The following is a 20,208-nucleotide window of genomic DNA, read 5'->3' on the forward strand; positions in this document are numbered from 1 at the left end:
TGTTGTGCACAATGAATCCTAATAGTCATTTTATAATGTTACTATACCAATCAATTTAACCAAGAGAAAGCTGTTATAATTCTGCAGTTTTCAAGAACAGTTTTCATTCATGGTTTTATTTTTTTTCATTAGTTTTTTTTTTCCTTCTCTTTTTTTGGGGGGTGGGGAGGGTTGTAGCATTATAGTGAGAAAAATGGAAAATTTTTCATCTTTTTAAAAGGGTTTTGTTTCAAGGTATTCACAGCAACTATTAACTTTTTCTTCTACTAATAAGAAATGCTACCTTGTATTTTTCTCTTCTTTTATTCTAATATGGAGCCATTAGCAAAATTATGGTATACCTGATCATTGAGGAGCTAAAACTGCCCCTTTGAGCCATTCTGCCCGTTGCAGAGCTGGTGGTATACACAGATCACAGTACAGGGCAAAGTTATTGCATTGGCATTTTTTGTGGGAGACCAACTTTCCAAGGTGTGCTGTAGCAGGATTGGACACCCTGTTTAGCATGAGTCAATGACCTGACACCAATTACCTAAGTTACACTGCTTGGTTTAGCATCTCCTTAATTGCTTTCCTCTCTTTAGTATGTCTAAGTTTTAAAATATATTATTATTCTGTTTTATATCCTTTGTTACTTTTGTTGTCCTTTAATCATTAAGTACTACATAGGACATTTACTGAAGGACCATTAATCTTTATTATCAGTCTCTTTCTCCTTTACCTCTCCTATCCTCCTCACCATTCTGTCGACTTTATTAATACTAAACATGTAAAAAAAAAAAAAAAACAGACCTGATTCTTGTCTCAAGAAATAACCTTGTGATTGCAAAAATATCAGTACAGTACAGTATTGTCAGAATTATGCTTAAAATATAAATTGTGTTCCAGTCATAGATGCTTGGAATGTTCTGTCTTAGTTGCTTTTATTGAGCTCTGTGGAACAAGGAGACATTACTTAGGAAAATCCAAACTTGAGTCAAGAACTTTTAAGCCAAAGGCATAAATCTAAAAATACCCAATCTTCATTCTTCTTTTTTCCTCCCTACACAGCAGTATTTTTATTCTCTCCTAGCTTGCCTAGAACCTCCCCTTCCTGGACAATCACTGACTCTCTTTTATAAGAGCCCTCGAATCTGGGAGAATATTTTTTCCTGTTATGCTGATGGGCTGGCAGAGGTTGTGAGGCCACTGAGCACGCATGTTCCAGAATTAATTAGGAAAATACTAACCCAATACTAAAATCCCAATACTACATTTAGAGCTACCTCCTGTTTATTTCTCTGACATTGATCTCTGACTCCCCTTAACACTTTGAGAGGGTATGAGAGAGGCTGAACCTAGAGTAAGTTGGATTTACCTGATGGTATTGACCATGCCCTTCATTTTGTCTTTCGGGGTTTTATAGGTTATATAATATACAGCAGCTGTCACTGGTTGAGACTCCCTGAGAGACTCCCAAACACATTTTTCTTTTACTGGAAATGAAGGAATGATCTGAAGTGAGAAATAATCTCTGAAGCTCCTAGTTGTTCCTCTACGTGAGCCTGTGCTTGCAATGATGTGAGCGTTCTTTGTAGCCCATGTTGGATTAATATTGCAGTCCTGATTAAAGAAATAAGCAAGTAGGAGTATCTAAAGTACAGAAACCATTTCCATCTTGCCTCTAAGGAACATTTATTTATGTTTCTTTTATTATTAGCATTATCATTATCATTATATGTTTAATCATTAGAAAGGATACCACAATATATTACTTCTGGTTCCCAGTAGTCTGAGCTAAAAGATTTGTTAAAAATTGATACCTTTATCATTAAAACACAGAAGACAAGCATAGTACAGAGCTATGAATAAACCTAAGCATGTAGATTAAATCGTCCTGCCCAGCCCACTCGAAAAAAAACTTCAAACGCAAGAGACTAACATTCAGAGTTGAAGTTGCTATATATCGAATAGTAACTTGAACCAGAGGCTCTACATTTCCTATCCTCTGCAATACAAGTATCTCAAAATACTATATAATTTACTTGCTTATTATGTATGTTTTGTGTCTTCTCCCATGAGAATATAAGCACTCCTTATGTTCACTTTTGTTCCCCCATTTCCTTGAATGTTGCTTAACATGCGCTAGGTGCTCGTAATGTATTTGTTTAATGAATTAATATATTACAGTTGACCCTTGAACAACTCAGGGTTGAACTGCCGAGTCCACTGACATGCGGAGTTTTTTCAGTAGTAAATACTGCAGTTCTAAACAGTCCATGATTGATTGAATCCACGGATGTGGAGGAACCGCCTATACGGAGGGCCTACTCTAAGTTACACTCGCATTAACCCTCACGTTGTTCAAGGGTTGACTGTATAAATATTAATTTTTCTTTTTGTGTCCTTGCCCCATTTTCCCACAACAAGGATCTAATAAATTAGACCTTTTGACCTCAGTCCCTGCAATGATTTAGTGGCTTAAGAAGTGTATGTGCTGGTCCCTTCAAAGTCCTAATGCTGATTGATTGGTAATGTCAAAGAAAGTCAGTAGAGTGGGGTCTTAAAAACAGCACTGCTTGAGAGACAAGAAAACTGTGGGGTTTTTTTCGTTTTCTTTTATTCTAATTGAGGTTTAATTTATATACAATAAAATTGCACAGGACCTAATAGTACAGCTTGATAAGCCTTGACGATTGGATATACCTACGTAATTAAGAAATAGTACATTTCCATTATGCATGAAAACTTCCTCACATTCCTTTCCAGTCATTCCCCGTGAGGCCTCTCTCCTTGGTTTGCAGATGGCTGCCTTCTCAGTGTGTCCTCACATGCCCTTTTTGTTGTGAATGTGCATTCTTGGTGTGTCTCCCTTTTCTTATAAGGACAAAGAGTTATGTTGGATTAGGGGCCACCCATATGACTTAATTTGACCTTAATTACCTCTTTAAAGGCCCTGTCTCCAAATACAGTCCCATTCTGAGCTGTACTGGGGGTTAGGACTTCTGCATATGAATTGCTGGGGGGGTGGAGGGGGACACCACAATTCAGTCCATAACAGTTACTCTTTTTCCAATCTTTTTATGCCTTTTATTTCTTCTTCTTATTTCACTGTACTCTCTAGGACTTCTGTTACAATGTAGAATAAAATGGTAAAAGTCGACTTCATGCCTTGTTCCCACTGTCATAGGGAAGGCAGACAGTCTTTCACCATTAAGTATGATTTTAGCTGTAGGCTTTTTGTAAATGCCTTTTATCAGGTTAAGAAAGTTCCCTCCTCATTTGCTGAGAGCCTTTGTCATAATGAGTGTTAAATTTCAGCAAATCTTTTCTTTCTGCACCTATTGAGATGATCATATGTTTTCTTCCTTATTCTGTTAATTTGATGAATTACACTGATTGGGAGATATTGGTGTGTAATATCCTTTTTTTTGTAATGACCTTGTCAGGTTTTGGTATCAGAGTTATACTAGTGTCATAAATGAGTCAGGAGAATGTCAGCAAAAATGGCAGAGTAGGGACTTCCAGGGGCTTGTCCCTTGCCAGAAACACTGAAAAACCTGGAACATACTGTCAGAACCAACATTATCAGAGCTCTGAAAGATGGTGAATGATTTATGGAAACCAAGCAAATTCTTAACTGGAAAAAAAGGCCACTGAAACATGATAGGAGAACTTAATAAAGTTTTAATTTATCCTTGCCCTGCCCCCTTCTACAGCATGGCAGCAGTCTTGTAGATGGCAGCCAAGTTCCAGGTGTGAGTACCTGGTCCCAGAGGAAGCAGACCTTATTCTCAAGGAGTTGTGTTTGTCTGTTTCAACCCGTCTGTGGATTTCCCAAAAGACTGATACAAGGAGACTGCCTTTGTTTTTCCTACCTCTGGACTTTTTCAGGACAGAGAAGCAGTTACACGTAGGACATTCTTTGAAAACACTGAAAGCCAAATGAGCACTGCTGCCTGGGGTAAAAAATAACAGTTGAGACAAACAGTAGACAACCAAAAGGCAACAAACCTAGATGAAATGGAAACATTCCTAAAAATACACAAACTACCAAAACTGACTCAAGAAAAGTAGAACATCTGAATAGACCTGTAACAAGTAAAGAGATTAAATCAGTAATCAAAAAACTCCCAACAAGGCAAGCCCAGGACCAGATGGCTTCACTGGTGAATTCTACCAAATATTAAAGAAGAATTAACACAAATTGTTTTCAAACTCTTCCCAAAAAATAGAAGAGGAAGGAACACTTACTCAATCATTAAAATGAGGCCAGCATTAGTCTGATACCAGAGCCAAAGACATCACAAGAAAACTACAGACCAAAATCCCTTGTGAATATAGATGAAAATATCCTCAACAAAATGATAACAAACTGAATGCAGCAGCATATTAAAAGGATTATATATCATGACCAAATAGGATTTAGCCCAGGAATTCAAAGCTACTTCAACATATGAAAATCAATCAATACAATATACCATATTAATAAAAAGAAAAAATATGATCATCTTAACACAGAAAAATCATTTGACAAAATTCAACACTCCATGATAGAAACAATAATAAAATAGGAGTAGCAGGGACTTCTTCAACAAGATGAAGGGCATCTATGAAAAACCCACAGCTAATGTCATTTTTAATTGTGAAAGACTGCAAGTTTTTCCTCGAAGATCAGGAACAAGCTAAGTATTCCCACTTTTGCCAATTCTATTCAACACTTTACTGGAAGCTCTAGACAGAAAAAATAGGCAAGAAAAAGAAATAAAACATATTCACGTTGGAAAGGAAGAAGTTAAACTGCATTAGCAGATGACATGATTTTATATATAGAAAATCCTAGAGAATGCAAAAGAAAACCAAAAACTACTACAGCTAATTGCACAAAAACTTTTAGAGCTAATAAATGAATTTAGCAAAGTTTCAGGAAAGAATTTAACACAAAAATCCATTGTATTTCTATACACTTGTAATGAACTAATGAAAAAGAACAGGGAAACAATTCCATTTATAACAGCATCAAAACAATAAAATACCTAGCAATAAATTTAACTGAGTGCAAGACTTGTACGCTGAACAGTACAAAACATTGCTGCAACAAATTAAAGAAGACGTAAATGGAAAGACATCCCACGGTCATGGATTTGAAGACTTAATATTCTTAAGATGGCAGTACTCCACAAGTTGGCCTACAGATTCAGTGCAATTCCTATCAAAATCCCAACAACACTTTTTTGCAGAAATGGAAAAGCTGATCCTAAAACTCATAAAGAATTGCAAGGGTTCCCAATAGCTAACACAGTCTTGAAAAAGAAGAACAGGTCTTCCCTGGTGGCGCAGTGGTTGGGAGTCCGCCTGCCGATGCAGGGGACATGGGTTCGTGCCCCGGTCCGGGAAGATCCCACATGCCGCGGAGCAGCTGGGCCCGTGAGCCATGGCCGCTGAGCCTGCGCATCCGGAGCCTGTGCTCTGCAACGGGAGAGGCCACGACAGTGAGAGGCCCGCGTACCGCAAAAACAAAAAGAAGAACAAAGTTGGAGGATTCAGACTTCGTCACTTCAAAACTTACTACAAAGGTACAGTAATCAAAACAGTGTGGTACTGATATAAGGAGATAGCTAGAGATGGATAGATAGATAGGTAGGTAGGTAGGTAGATAGATAGATAGATAGTTGATACAATTGATTTTTGACAGGAGTGCTGTGACAATTCAATAGGGAAGGAATAGTCTTTTCAACAAGTGATGCTGGGACAACTGGCTATCCACATGTGAAAAAAATGAAGCTGGATCCTTCATTTGTATACCTCATACCATATATAAAAATTAACTCAAAGTGAATCAAAGACCTAAGTATAAGAGCTAAAACTATAAAGCTCTTCAGAGAACACATAGGTACAGATCTTCGGGACCTTGGATTAGGCAGTGGTTTCTTAGATTTGACACCAAAAACACAAGCAACCAAAAGAAAAAATAGATTAATTTGATTTCATGAAAATTAAAAATTTTTGTGCCAAAGAACACTATCAAGAGAATGAAAAGATAGTCCACAGAGTGGGTTAAAAATTTGAAAATCATGTATCTTACATGGGTCTGGAATACAGAATATATAAAGAACTATTACAACTCAAAAACAAAAAGACAACCCATTTAAAAACTGGGCAAAGTACATTAAAAGACATTTCTCTGAAGAAGATGTACAAATGGCCAACAAGCATGAAATGATGTTCAACATCCCTAATCATTAGGGAAATCCAATCAAATAAGATACCCCCTTTAACATCCACTACGATTGTTATAATTTTTAAAATGTAAAATAAGTTAGAGAGGATACAGAGAAATCAGAACCCTCCTACATTGCTGCCAGAACTTTAAAATTATGGAGCCATTGTGGAAAACACTTTGGTGATTCCTCAATACATTAAACATAGTATTACCATATAACTCATCAATTCCACTCATAAGTTTATACCCAAAGTAATTGACAAAATGCTTTCAAGCAAATCTTGTACAGAAATGATCATAACAACTCTATTCATAATATCCAAAAGGTGGGAACAACACAAATATCCATGAACAGATGAATGTATAAACAAAATGCAATATATACATACAGTGGAATATAATTTAACCAGAAGAAGGAATGAACTTCTGATATATGCTACAATGTGGATGAACCTTGAAAACATTTTGCTAAGTGAAAGTAGCCAGATACAAAAGGCCATGTTGATGGAATCATGTTGTATGATTTTACTTATATGAAATATCCAGAATAGACAAAAGAAATTAGTGGTTTACAGGGGCTCAGGAGGAGGGGAAAAAGGAGAGAATGACTGCTTAATTGGTACAGGGTTTCCATTTAGAGTGATGAAAAAGTTATGGAACTAGAGCGTGACAATGGTTTTACAACATTCATTATAATGCACCTATTGCCAGTGAATTGTACACATTAAAATGATTAAAATGGTAAATGTGTATTTCACCAGTTTTCTTTTTTAATGAGTCAGGAAGTCTTTTTTTCTCCTTTGTTTTTTAAAAGAGTTTGTGTAAGAAACTGTTGGCCCTGCCATAGCAGGTCAACAAAGAGTAGGAAGGGTATGGAAGAGTACATGTGAAAGGCTTCAAGGTTTTTATAGGACAGGCCTGAAATGGCCCACGTAGTGCCCACTAGTTTTCCACCTGACCATACGTAATTACAGGGAAGACTGAGGAATATAATCTAGCTGTGTAGCCCGGAAGAAGGGAAGAGTGTGTTTTGGTGGATAACTAGCGGCCTCTGTCACAGCAGCATTATTCACATTAGCCCGAAACCAGAAATATTCCAAATGTCCATCAATCACAGAGTGGATAAAAAGTCATAAATGCATACAGTGGAATACTGTATAGCAAAGAACACAAACTGCAGCTACATAAATCATCAACACAGGTCAATTTCACAGACATAATACTGAGCAAAAAAAGTCTCAAAAAGAATATATACAGTATATTTCTATTTGTATAAAGTTCAAAAGTGTCAAAACTAAATCACATTTTGGGATGCACACATAAGTGGTAAAACTATAGAGAATAGAAAGGGAGTACTTACGAGAATCGTGGCTGGCTCTTGGATGTGAGAAGAGATTGTAATCGGGAATGGGTATTGGTGATGCTTCCAGGTTGTATGCTGCCAGTATTTTATTTCTCGATCTAGAAAGGGCTCACCCTGGTATTTTGCTTTTCATTTATTCTTTAAACTAAACTGAATGCTATAATATAGCTCAGCTATTTTAAAAATGCAAAATGAAACAAAGGGTCAAGAAACAGAGTTTTCTTCAATGTTAACTCTAAGAAGTTTTCTTATCATGAGATGTCGATTGATGGATGAGCAGACATACCACCAGCTCTATATAAATGGGACATGATCCGTTATGTTCAATTCCATCTGTGTATGCAAAAATATATGTGTGTTTATTTACATAAATATATTCACATATATTTACATATATATAAACATATGCATTTATACATGAGATTTATCTGCTTAGTGGATGATAGTCTTACCAGCACTTTTATTTTTAAAATGTGTACATTGTGTTTGTGTGTGTGTGGTTGTGTGTGTGTGTGTGTGTATAAATATAGAGAGATATGTCATTCTGTGAATATGCATTAACTATGTAATTGTTGGTATACTTAATATTAAATCAAATTTTATAGAAGGAACAAATGTAATTAAAAGCTGATATATAGCTTTCTGGAAACTTAATAAGGAATAGAGCTTATAGAATTAAGAAAAAGGAATAAACTTGCCCTATGCCTTAGAGTAATCATTCTTAACTTTTTGGGGTCCCTTTCCGAATATAATGAAAACTATGGTCTCTTTACCCAGAAAAATGAATGAGCATGTATACATACATTATTGTGCCTGCAATTATGAGGGATTCCTCATAATTCTACGTACTCTTGAAGTACATAGAAGTCCCTGCACGCTCTGTTAAAATTTCTTTTTAAAATTTTCCCCATCAAATATCAATTGCCTCAACCAAGTTTTTGACAGAAGTATCAAAACGGAAAAAAAAAAAAAAAAGACTAATGTTCAGGTTTTCCATGATAGTGACTAAAAAGATATTTCTCTTCTTATCACTACCAGGCATTTCTTCTCCCCTCTCACCTCAGCCACAAATCCCTTCCAGTTGTTTCTCCTCCTACTGCCTATTTTAATTTCCCCTTCTATCACCCAAGATTCTACCCAGCAGTTGTAGTCGTAGTGAACTGCTTTGCCTGCCTCCATTCTCTCTGTTCCACTCTATTCTAAGCTCTGCCACAAGAATAATCTCTCCAAAGATCAGTTTGGGTTTTTTTAAATTTATTCATTTATTTGTTTGTTTATTTAATTTTTATTTATTTATTTTTTAGGCCACACCGTGTGGCACACAGGATCTTAGTTCCCTGACCAAGGATCGAACCCATGCCCCCTGCATTGGGAGCAGAGAGTCTTAACCACTGGACCGCCAGGGAAGTCCCAGTTTGGGTTTTTAAATTGTTGTTGCTGCTTTGTTTTATTTTAGAGCTCAACTAACACAATGTTTAAGAGTTTGCAATTCAGAGCCAAATAGACCTTGACTGCATTCAAAGCCCAGCCTTGTTCCGACCAGCCCCTATGTGATATTGGACACGCTTCTTGACCTTTTCACAGTTTCCACTTCCTTATCTGTAAATTGAGGACAATAATATAATTTATGGACTGCTATAAAGATTAATGAGATAATGCAGATAAAGTGATTTAAAGTGATTAGCAAGCTAAAAGGACATAGTGATGCTCAATAAATATTTCCTGAATACATTAAATATTTAGCCTTAAGGTTTTCTAATTTAATGCTTTTGCTAATTCCATACTCCTTATTCCTTTCTTTCAAAAGTTCACCTCCTGCATCAGATCTTCCCTAATCCTACAGCCAGATGTGATCTCTCCCACTTCTTAATTCCTCAGACTTTTCATATTATTTTTTACAGCAGTATAGCATAATAGTAAAAACCCTGGGATCAGATTGGCTGGATATGAATGCTGGTCACTTACTAGCTTTGTGATCTTGGGCAGGTCATTTAAGTCCCCTACAGCTTTTTTTCCTTATCTGTAAATTATATATTAAGAAATAGTATGTATTTCTGGAAATGGCAAAACTCTATCTATAAAGATAGAGCTGGAGGGTAATGGGAGCAGACCAAACAGGGAGAAGAGATTGACTACAAATGGGCATGAGGGAACTTTTTGAAGTGATGAAATATTCTAAAACTGGATTACAAAAATGAATAAGTAAATTCATGACAAAAATATTAAAAACTGGGTTGTGGCCATGCTTTCATAGCTGAATAAATTTACTACTATTTATCAAACTGTACACTTAAGAGGGGTAAATTTTATGGTATTCAAATTATACTTCAATAAAGCTATTTTTTTTTAAAGAATACATTGTATATGGAAAAGGCTTAGAACAGTACCAGGCACATACTAAGCATACTATATCTGTTAGCTGTTATTATTACCTCATACTGCCTTGAGTTATTTATGATTCTTTACCAGATTGTTCACAGTATCTCATTTCTTACTCTCACATCTTCCTTCCCCTCTCCATAAACTAAGCCTGAGATTAATCCTAGCACCAGCCCCTGTGAATCATTAGGTACTTGGTAAACATTTACTGACTGAATGCATTGTATGAACTAATGGAGTTTGTGTCCAGTATGAGAAAGTACTGGTTTAGGTTGAAGGTCCCACAGGTTTGTATATAAGTCTGAATTGTACATTTGGATGACTGGTCTTTTATATCTCTACATGATAGAGAACAGTCAATACTGAGTATGGCTTTTGAATACCAAGGATCTTGGTGGTTGTTTTGTTGCTAATCTCTGCAGATATAAGACTCTTGCCTTCTCCAGGCCTGATTTTCTCTGGTCACACTTAAACTGTGCCACTCCCAGAGTTAGCACATGGTATTCTTGGTCTGGTATTCCAGAGCCAAAGCTGATTTCAGGTCATTTGAATATTCACCCTTTTCTCAAAGAAATAGTGACTCTTCCCAAATAACTTCTTTCAGTATCCTGGGCAACAGTTTCCTAGGAACCAGAAGAAAATTGTGAATGAGATTTTTATAGTCTTCCAAGAAAAAGACAGGAATGTTTTGTGTTATGTGGAAAATAATATTAAGAAGAAGCGGGGAGAAGGAGAAGATGGCAGAGTAGGAGGACATGGAGTTCACCTCTTCCCACAGGGGCATCAAGAATACATCTACAAATGGAACAATTCTTACAGAGCACCTGCTGAACACTAGCAGAGGACCTCGGACACCTAAAAGGATAAGAAAAGATCCCCACATAACCGGGGGGGCGGAAAAGAGAAAAGGAAAAAAAGAAAAGAGGAAGCAGGACGGGACCTGCACCCTGTGGGGGCTTTGGGAGGAGCTGAAGGAGAGGAGAGGTTCCTGCACCCAGGGAACCCCCATTGCCAGTGGGGAGATCAACTGAGACAGAAGGGGAGCATCAGGGGCCTGAAGGAGAGCACAGCAGCCAGTCTTTGGCAGGCAAGACAGAGTGAGACCTACACAGATGGTCCATGACACAGCCCTGCATGCCCCAGCCTGAGTTGTGTGTCTGCTGGTGTGGACGGGGGCTGGATGTTGGAATGTGGGATTTGGAGAGCAGACCTGGGGAGAGGAGTGCTGTGGGCTGTGTGGAGACAGCCTGAAGGGATGGGAGTGAGGAACTCCACAACTGGGAATGCTCCTGGAGGAAGCCCAGACCACCATGGAAGTGAAGCGCCATTGTTAAGTGACATGTGAAGGGCAGGGCCACCATGACAGCCTCTCTCCCCGACCTCCGGCCCCCGCCCCCAGAGGCACTAGGAGGGGTTCCTGCTGGAGCGGGTTCGCACGTCCCCAGCAGTCGCCACCTCTGCCCCTACCACCAAAGCATGCCAGTGCACCCCCGGTCACTGCCTCCACCCCCTCTCGACTGGGTAGGGAGCAGATGCCTATGGATGGCCCACATGCAGAGGTGGGGCTGAAACCAAAGCTGAGCCCCAGGGGCTGTGCGACTAAGGAAGAAGAGCTGAAATCTCTCCTTTTACCTGCACAAACCACAGATTAAAACCCTGCAACTGGCTTGGTAAACTCAGCGCCTGCGGAACATCTGAACAGACAACAAGTGCTCCTGCAACTGAGGTGGGTCTGGCTTTAGCAGGTGTGAACTTTGTGGGCACGTACATGCAGGGGTTGGTCCAGGTCAGAGTCAGAGCTGCCCCATAGTGCCCACAGTGGCTCCAGATCCAGGATTACCGCAATCTTGGGATGTGACTTCAGTGTATCTATGTTGGTGGCCTGGTAAAAACACCGCCTGAGAGACTCCAGGGCCAGCTGCCAGCATACCGACAGTTAAGATGGGGCTGAGAATAGTGCCAATAACAGAGTAACTTGTGAGCTCACACAACAGGTGGAAGGTGACACAACATAGCATGCTCACAGGTGAACAGCTCCAGAGGAGGAATACTCAGTGGCTTCTCTCCCAGTGGGACTGCTCCAATCCCACCTACCTCACATCACAGATCAGAAACACAGCTAAGAAACAGATCTGGGGTCTCTACTCCAACTAGGGAGCAGACCCCACCCCGACAACCACAGAGCAAAGGGGAGGCCCCACACAATACCCAGGGCAGGCTCTAGTCACCACAGCACCAGTTAAACCCCTATCAAGGGGATAACGTCCAGCATACACTGAGGAAAGAGGGAGCAGACATCCATACTAAAAATAGCCCTTGCACCAAAAAAAAAAAAAAAAATATATATATATATATATATATATATATATATATATATATATATATATATATATATAAAACCCACACAGGCTACACAGGGATGTTCCCATATAAAAATAGCCCTTCAAGAGAGTCTAAGGGTCTGGGATCGGGAGGAGGAACCCCCAGAGCATTTAGCCTTGAAGGCCAGTGGGGCTTGAGTGTAGGAGCTCCACGGGGCTGGGAGAAATGGAGACTGTACTCTTGGAGGGCACACACGAGGTCTCAAATGCACTGGGACACAGCACAAAGCAGTACCTCCATAGGAGCCTGGCTAAACCTACCTAGGGGTCTTGGAGGGTCTTGTGGGGAGGCAGAGGTTGGGTGTAGCTCACCGTGGGGGCGAGGACACTAGTAGCAGAGGCCCCAGGGAATATTAATTGGCATGAGCTCTCCCAGAGGTCCCCATTTCGGCACCAAGGCCCAGCCCCACCCAACAGCCTGCAGGTTCCAATGCTGGAATGCCTCAGGCCAAACAACCAGCAAGACAGGAATGCAGCCCCACCCATCAGCAGACAGGCTGCCTGTCCAAGTCATACTAAGTCGTACTAAGCTTGCAGCCATCCCAAAACACCCCCCCCCCCGACACGGCCTTGCCCACCAGAGGGACAAGACCCAACTCCACCCACAAAAGGGCAAGCACCATTCCCTCCCACCAGGAAGCCTGCACAAGACCCTGGACCAACCTCACCCACCAGGGGGCAGACACTAGAAGCAAGAGGAACTACAGTCCTGCAGCCTGCAGAAAGGAGACTACGAACACAGTAAGTTAGACAAAATGAGATGACAAAGAAATATGTTGCACACGAAGAAGCAAGATAAAGAACCTACAACAACAACTAAATGAAGAGGAGATAGGCAATCTACCTGAAAAAGAATTCAGAGTAATGATAGTGAAGATGATCCAAAATCTCGGAAAAAGGATGGAGACAGACTGAGAAGATACAAGAAGTGTTTAACAAAGAGATAGAAGAACAAACAAACAGAGATGAACAATTGAAATGAAAAATATACTAGAAGGGATCAATAGCAGAATAACTGAGGCAGAAGAACGAATAAGTGAGCTGGAGGACAGAGTGGTGGAAATCACTTCTGCAGAACAGAATAAAGAAAAGCAAATGAAAGGAAATGAAGACAGTTTAAGAGACCTCTGGGACAACATTAAACTCACCAATATTCACATTATAGGGGTCCCAGAAGAAGAAGAGAAAGAGAAAGGGCCTGAGATTATATATTAATTATAATATTATATTGTATTATATTAATCAAACTGACAAAAATTAAATACAAAGGAAAAATATTAAAAGCAACAAGGAAAAAGCAACAAATAACATGCAAGGGAATCCCCATAAGGTTATCAGCTAACTTTTCAGCAGGAACTCTGCAGGCCAGAAGGGAGTGGCACAATATATTTAAAGTGATGAAAGGGAAAAACCTGCAGCCAAGAATACTCTACCCAGCAAGGCTCTCATTCAGATTCAACAGAGAAATCAAAAGCTTTACAGGGAAGCAAAAGCTAAGAGAATCCAGCACCACCAAACCAGCTTTACAACAAATACTAAAGGAACTTCTCTAGTCAGGGAGGAAAATAAAGAGGCCACATCTAGAAATAAAATCACAAATGGGAAAGCTCACTGGTAGAGGCAAAAACACAGTAAAAGGAGGAAATCGTCCACACACAAATATGATATCTAAACCAGCAGCCGTGAGAAGAGGAGAGTACAAATGCAGGAAATGGGAATTACATTTGAAATGCAGAGACCAGCAACTTAAAACAACCTTGTATATATATAGACTGCTATTTCAAAAGCTCATGGGAAATGCAAACCAGAAAACTACAATAGATAACACACACACAAAAGAAAAAGCAACCCAAACACAATACTAAAGATGGTCATCAAGCCACAAGAGAAGAGAACAAAAGAGGAAGGGAAGAAAAAAGACCTACAAAAACAAACCCAAAGCAATTAAGAAAATGGCAATAGGAACATACATATCAATAATTACCTTAAAATGTAAATGGATTAAGTGCTCCAACCAAAAGGCATAAACTGGCTGAGTGGATACAAAAACAAGACCCATATATATGCTGTCTACAAGAGATCCACTTCAGACCTAGAGGCACATATAGACTGAAAGTGAAGGGATAGAAAAAGATATTCCATGCAAATGGAAATCAAAAGAAAGCTGGAGTAGCAATACTCATATCTGACAAAATAGAATTTTAAATTAGAAATGACAATGAAGGACACTACATAATGATCAAGGGATCAATCCATGAAGAAGATATAACAACTGTAAATATATATGAACCCACATAGGAGAACCTCAATATATAAGGCAAATGCTAACAGCCATAAAAAGGAAAATTGACAGTAACACAGTAATATTGGGGGTCTTTAACACCCCACTTACACCAATGGATAGATCATCCAAACAGAAAATAAGGAAACACAAGCGTTAAATGATACATTAGACCAGAGAGACTTAATTGATATTTATAGGACATTCCATCCAAAAACAACAGAATACACTTTCTTCTCAAGTGTACATGGAACGTTCTCCAGAATAGACACATCACGGGTCACAAATCAAGCCTTCGTAAATTTAAGAAAATTGAAATCATTTCAAGCATCTTTTCTGACCACAATGCTATGAGATTAGAAATCAATTACAGGAAAAAAAAACTGTAAAAAACACAAACACATGGAGGCTAAACAATGTGTTACTAAACAACCAATGGATCACTGAAGAAATCAAAGAGGAAATCAAAAAATACCTAGAGACAAATGACAACAAAAACACGGTGATCCAAAACCTATGGGTTGCAGCAAAAGCAGTTCTAAGAGGGAAGTTTATAGCAATACAATCGTACCTCAGGAAACAAGAAAAATCTCAAATAAACAACCTAACCTTACACCTAAAGCAACTAGAGAAAGAAGAACAAATAAAACCCAAAGTTAGTAGAAGGAAAGAAATCATAAAGATCAGAGCAGAAATAAATGAAATAGAGGTGAAGAAAGCAATAGCAAAGATCAATGAAACTAAAAGCTGGTTCTTTGAGAAGGCAAAGAGAATTGATAAACCTTTAGCCAGACTCATCAAGAAAAAAAGGCAGAGGAGGAGTCAAATCAATAAAATTAGAAATGAGAAAGGAGAAGTTACAACTGACATCACAGAAATACAAAGGATCATAAGAAACTACTACAAGCAACTATATGCCAGTAAAATGGACAACCTAGAAGAAATGGTCAAATTTTTAGAAAGGTACAGCCTTCCAAGACTGAACCAGGAAGAAAAAAAAAAAAGAACAGACCAATCACAACTACTGAAATTGACACTGTGATTTTAAAACTTTCAACAAACAAAAGTCCAGGACCAGATGGCTTCACAGGTGAATTCTGTCAAACATTTAGAGAAGAGTTAACACCTATCCTTCTGAAGCTCTTCCAAAAAATTGCAGAGGAAGGAACACTCCCAAGCTCATTCTATGAGGCCACCATCACCCTGATACTAAAACCAGACAAAGATATCACAAAAAAGGAAAATTACATACCAATATCACTGATGAACATAGACGCAAAAATCCTCAACAAAATACTAGCAAACCAAATCCAACAACACCTTAAAAAGATCATACACCATGATCAAGTGGGATTTATCCCAAGGATGCAAGGTTTCTTCAATATACATAAATCAATCAATGTGATACACCACATTAACAAACTGAAGAATAAAAACCATATGATCATCTCAATAGATGCAGAAAAAGCTTTTGACAAAATTCAACACCACTTATGATAAAAAATCTCCAGAAAGTGAGCATAGAGGGAACCTACCTCAACATAATAAAGGTCATATACAACAAACCCACAGCAACCATCATTCTCAATGGTGAAAAACTGAAAGCATTTCCTCTAAGATCAGGAACAAGACAAGGATGTCCACTCTCGCCACTTTTATTCAACATAGTTCTGGATGTCCTAGCCACAGCAATCAGAGAAGAAAAAGAAATAAAAGGGCTACAAATTGGAAAAGAAGAAGTGAAACTGTCACTGTTTGCAGAGGGCATGATACTTTACATAGAAAATCCTAAAGATGGCACCAGAAAACTACTAGAACTCGTCAATGAATTTGGTAAAATTGCAGGATACAAAATTAATACACAGAAATCTCTTGCATTCCTATACACTAACAATGAAAGATCAGAAAGAGAAATTAAGAAAACAATCCCATTTACCATTGCATCCAAAAGAATAAAATACCTAGGAATAAACCTCCCTAAAGAGGCAAAAGACCTGTACTTAGAAAATTATAAGATACTGATGAAAAAAAACTTAAAGGTGACACTAACAGATGGAGAGATATACCATGTTCTTGGATTGGAAGAATCAATATTGTGAAAATGACTAGACTACCCAAAGCAATCTCCAGATTCAATGTAATCCCTATCAAATTACCAATGGCATTTTTCACAGAATTAGAATAAAAACTTTTACATTTGTGTAGAAACACAAAAGACCCTGGATAGTTAAAGCAATCTTGAGAACGAAAAACAGAGGTAGAGGAATCAGGCTCCCTGAATTCAGACTATACTACAAAGCTACAGCAATCAAAACAGTATGGTACTGGCACAAAAGCAGAAATACAGATCAATGGAACAGGGTAGAAAGTCCAGAGATAAACCCATGCACCTACGGTCACCTAGTCTATGACAAAGGAGGCAAGAACATACAATGGAGAAAAGATAGTCTTTTCAGTAAGTGGTGCTGGGAAAACTGGACAGCTACATGTAAAAGAATGAAATTAGAACACTCCCTAACACCATACACAGAAATAAACTCAAAATGGATTAAAGACCTAAGTTTAAGGCCAGATACTATAAAACTCTTAGAGGAAAACATAGGCAGAACACTCTCTGACATAAATCACAGCAATATCTTTTTTAATCCGCCTCCTAGAGTAATGAAAATAAAAACAAAAATAAATGAGTGGGACCTGATTAAACTTAAAACTTTTGCACAGCAAAGGAAACCATCAACAGAAAGAAAAGACAACCCAAAACATGTTAGAAAATATTTGCAAATGAAGCAACTGACCAGGGATTAATCTCCAGAATACACAAACTGCTCATGCAGCTTGTTATCAAAATACAAATAAGCCAATCATAAAATGGGCAGAAGACCTAAATAGACATTTCTCCAAAGAAGACATATAGATGGCCAAAAAGCGCATGAAAATCTGCTCACCACTGCTAATTATTAGAGAAATGCAAATCAAAACTACAATGATACCTCACCTCACACCAATCAGAATGGCCATCATCAAAAAGTCTGCAAATAACCAATGCTGGAGAGGGTGTGGAGAAAAGGGAACCCTCTTGCGCTATTGGTGGGAATGTAACTTGATACAGCCACTGTGGAGAACACTATGGAGGTTCCTTAAAAACCTAAAAATAGAACTACCATACGACCCAGCAATCCCACTATTGGGCGTATACCTTGAGAAGACCATAATTCAAAAGGATACATGCACCCCAGTGTTCATTGCAGCACTGTTTACAATAGCCAGGACATGGAAGCAACCTAAATGTCCATTGACAGAGGAATGAATAAAGAAGAAGTGGTACATATATACAATGGAATATTACTCAGCCATGAAAAAGAACAAAACAGTGCCATTTGCAGCAACATGGATGGACCCAGAGATTGTCATACTGAGTGAAGCAAGTCGGAAAGATAAAGGCAAATATCATATGATATCACTTATATGTGGAATCTAAAAAAATAGTACAAATGAACTTACTTACAAAACAGAAACAGAGTCACAGATGTAGAAAACAAACTTATGGTTACCAGGGGGAAAGTGGGGAGGCAGGGGAGAGAGATAAATTGGGAGATTGGGATTGACATATACACACTACTATATATAAAATAGATAACTAATAAGGACCTGCTGTATAACACAGGGAACTCTTCTCAATACTCTGTAATGACCTATATGGGAAAAGAATCTAAAAAAGAGTCGATATATGTATATGTATAACCGATTCACTTTGCTGTACAGCAGAAACTAACACAACATTGTAAATCAACTATACTCCAATAAAATTTTTTTAAAAATAAAACATTACTGAGAGCTCGTCCTACAAAAAGCATCTATCAAATAAGAAGCAGGATGAGATGATGTCCAAGGTCTCTTCCAGCTATAACGTGAGAATTTGATATGCGAAAAAGCCTTATTGTATTTTTAATAAATAAAAAGTTGGCAATTTTGTTAATTTTTTTTAAAAGGATAAATTTCTTATTATTAGAAATAATAATAATTATAAAACAAACAAAAACAAAAGGTCTTTCTGTCCATGCGATCTTAGTCTTGAGCACTCCAGAAGAAGAAAGTAATTATCAACTAAACGTTTCTTGCTAGAAAGGAACAAAGACCAAATCAGCCCTAGAATGGTTAGTTGAGCATCTTACTTGTTTTAACATCTTACTTGTTTTTGCATCTTACTTGTTTAGCATCGTACATGTTGAGTTCTTTAAAAGAAATATTCAAGATTTATGTCTACCTTAAAAGTTCTGGGGTTAGGATCAATTTAATTTGGAGGGTATAGAAGTACAAAGTGCTGAAATTATCAATTTTGTCAAAGAGAGGAAAGAACTTTTCTTATGATATTGATAGTTAAAAGGAACAAAATAAACCAGTCTACCTCCTTGGGCATTTTTACAATAAACCCAAATCAGCAGGACTTTGATAGGCCATCAGGTTTAAAAACACAATCTCTAGTTAGTCTGTTATTGCACAAATGCACTTTTTTAAAAACAAGATATTATGGATCACTGATGTTTACAAAACCAAAACAACTCACTGAGTTTTCCATCTGCCATTGTTTCATTTCATGGGGGAAAATGGCTTGCTTCTAAAGCTTGGGGATTCCTATACGAATATATTACTCAGAATAGACTTTTCCTTTTATTAAGTGCCCAAATTATTTCCTTTATTGTTCATGCAGGGACAATGGCAGAAGTTAGAAAAGATGCATCCACATCTCCTATGACAACAGGAAGCCAAAAGGAGCTTGTAATCACAACCACAGCATCATTGCAACATGACACCCCCCGGTAAGTTTCAGGGATACTTTGTTTTAATATTCTGCAGATAAGAACTTTTTTTGAGCTATTTAATAAGTATTGAAAAATCTTGACAATTGTTAATGCCTCCTACTCAAGAGAGAGGCCCTTATTTGGAAGCATCTAGATATGACAAGGTTGAACTCATGGAACCCTTTCCTTTATGCATGCTTTTCCTTAATTGATAATGGCAATTGACAAGGATTTCCACAGAAACACAAAGCTAATCCTGCCTTTCATCAAAAAATCTGTTTAGCAGCAGGTCCTTCCCAACTTATCATGGAATGGTTATACACTTGGACTATAAGCTTAACTAACTGAATTCATTGATATTAAAAACTGTAGTGGGTTTTGTACTACAGTTAAGTGACTGTCAACATTTACTTATACCAGAGATATTTGAGGAGTTAATACTTTGATCAGCCTTTTCTGGAGTCAGGAAAAGAAATATGTTATTAAAATTTCTCATATCTAATAAGCCAACTCCCATATTATGCATTTAAGGCTGAATATATAAACATCAACACCAAAAGGGCTTGGTTTATGTTTCCTTGGGGATATGATTGGCCACTTAAATTCCTAGCATCTTATCAGATAAATACAGATTTTAAGACTTAATTAAGAACTTTTGGGAAATGACTCTTAACACAGAGGATAATAATAATGGCTATCACCTATTAAGCACCTACTATGTGCCCAGCCCTTTGTACGCATTATCTGATTTACTCTTCATCACAGCCTATGAGGTGGTACTACTCTCATACTCATTTTAAAAA

The 20,208-nt window shown here is 38.0% G+C and overlaps 1 protein-coding gene across 13 annotated transcripts in view; it reads left to right on the forward strand.

The window, feature by feature from the left end:
* The window catches only part of KIAA1328 (KIAA1328 ortholog), a 370,157-nt gene that overhangs the window by 294,672 nt on the left and 55,277 nt on the right, over window positions 1-20,208 (forward strand). For 10 of the 13 annotated variants that reach the window (XM_089895086.1, XM_022587006.3, XM_022587008.3 and 7 more), the window contains one exon: window positions 19,315-19,423. The exons of 2 other annotated variants lie outside the window; for them this stretch is intronic. In XM_089895086.1, coding sequence (XP_089751212.1) covers window positions 19,315-19,423 — 109 coding nt within the window. Of the gene's footprint in view, window positions 1-3,698; window positions 11,671-19,314; window positions 19,424-20,208 lie in introns of those variants that run through there. One more of the 13 variants, XR_016387626.1, reaches the window with a different exon arrangement.

The sequence above is a fragment of the Delphinapterus leucas genome, chromosome 14, assembly GCF_059928025.1.
Source record: "Delphinapterus leucas isolate spDelLeu-1000000601 "Yukka" chromosome 14, BTC_Dleu_Yukka2, whole genome shotgun sequence".
Lineage (NCBI taxonomy): Eukaryota > Metazoa > Chordata > Mammalia > Artiodactyla > Monodontidae > Delphinapterus > Delphinapterus leucas.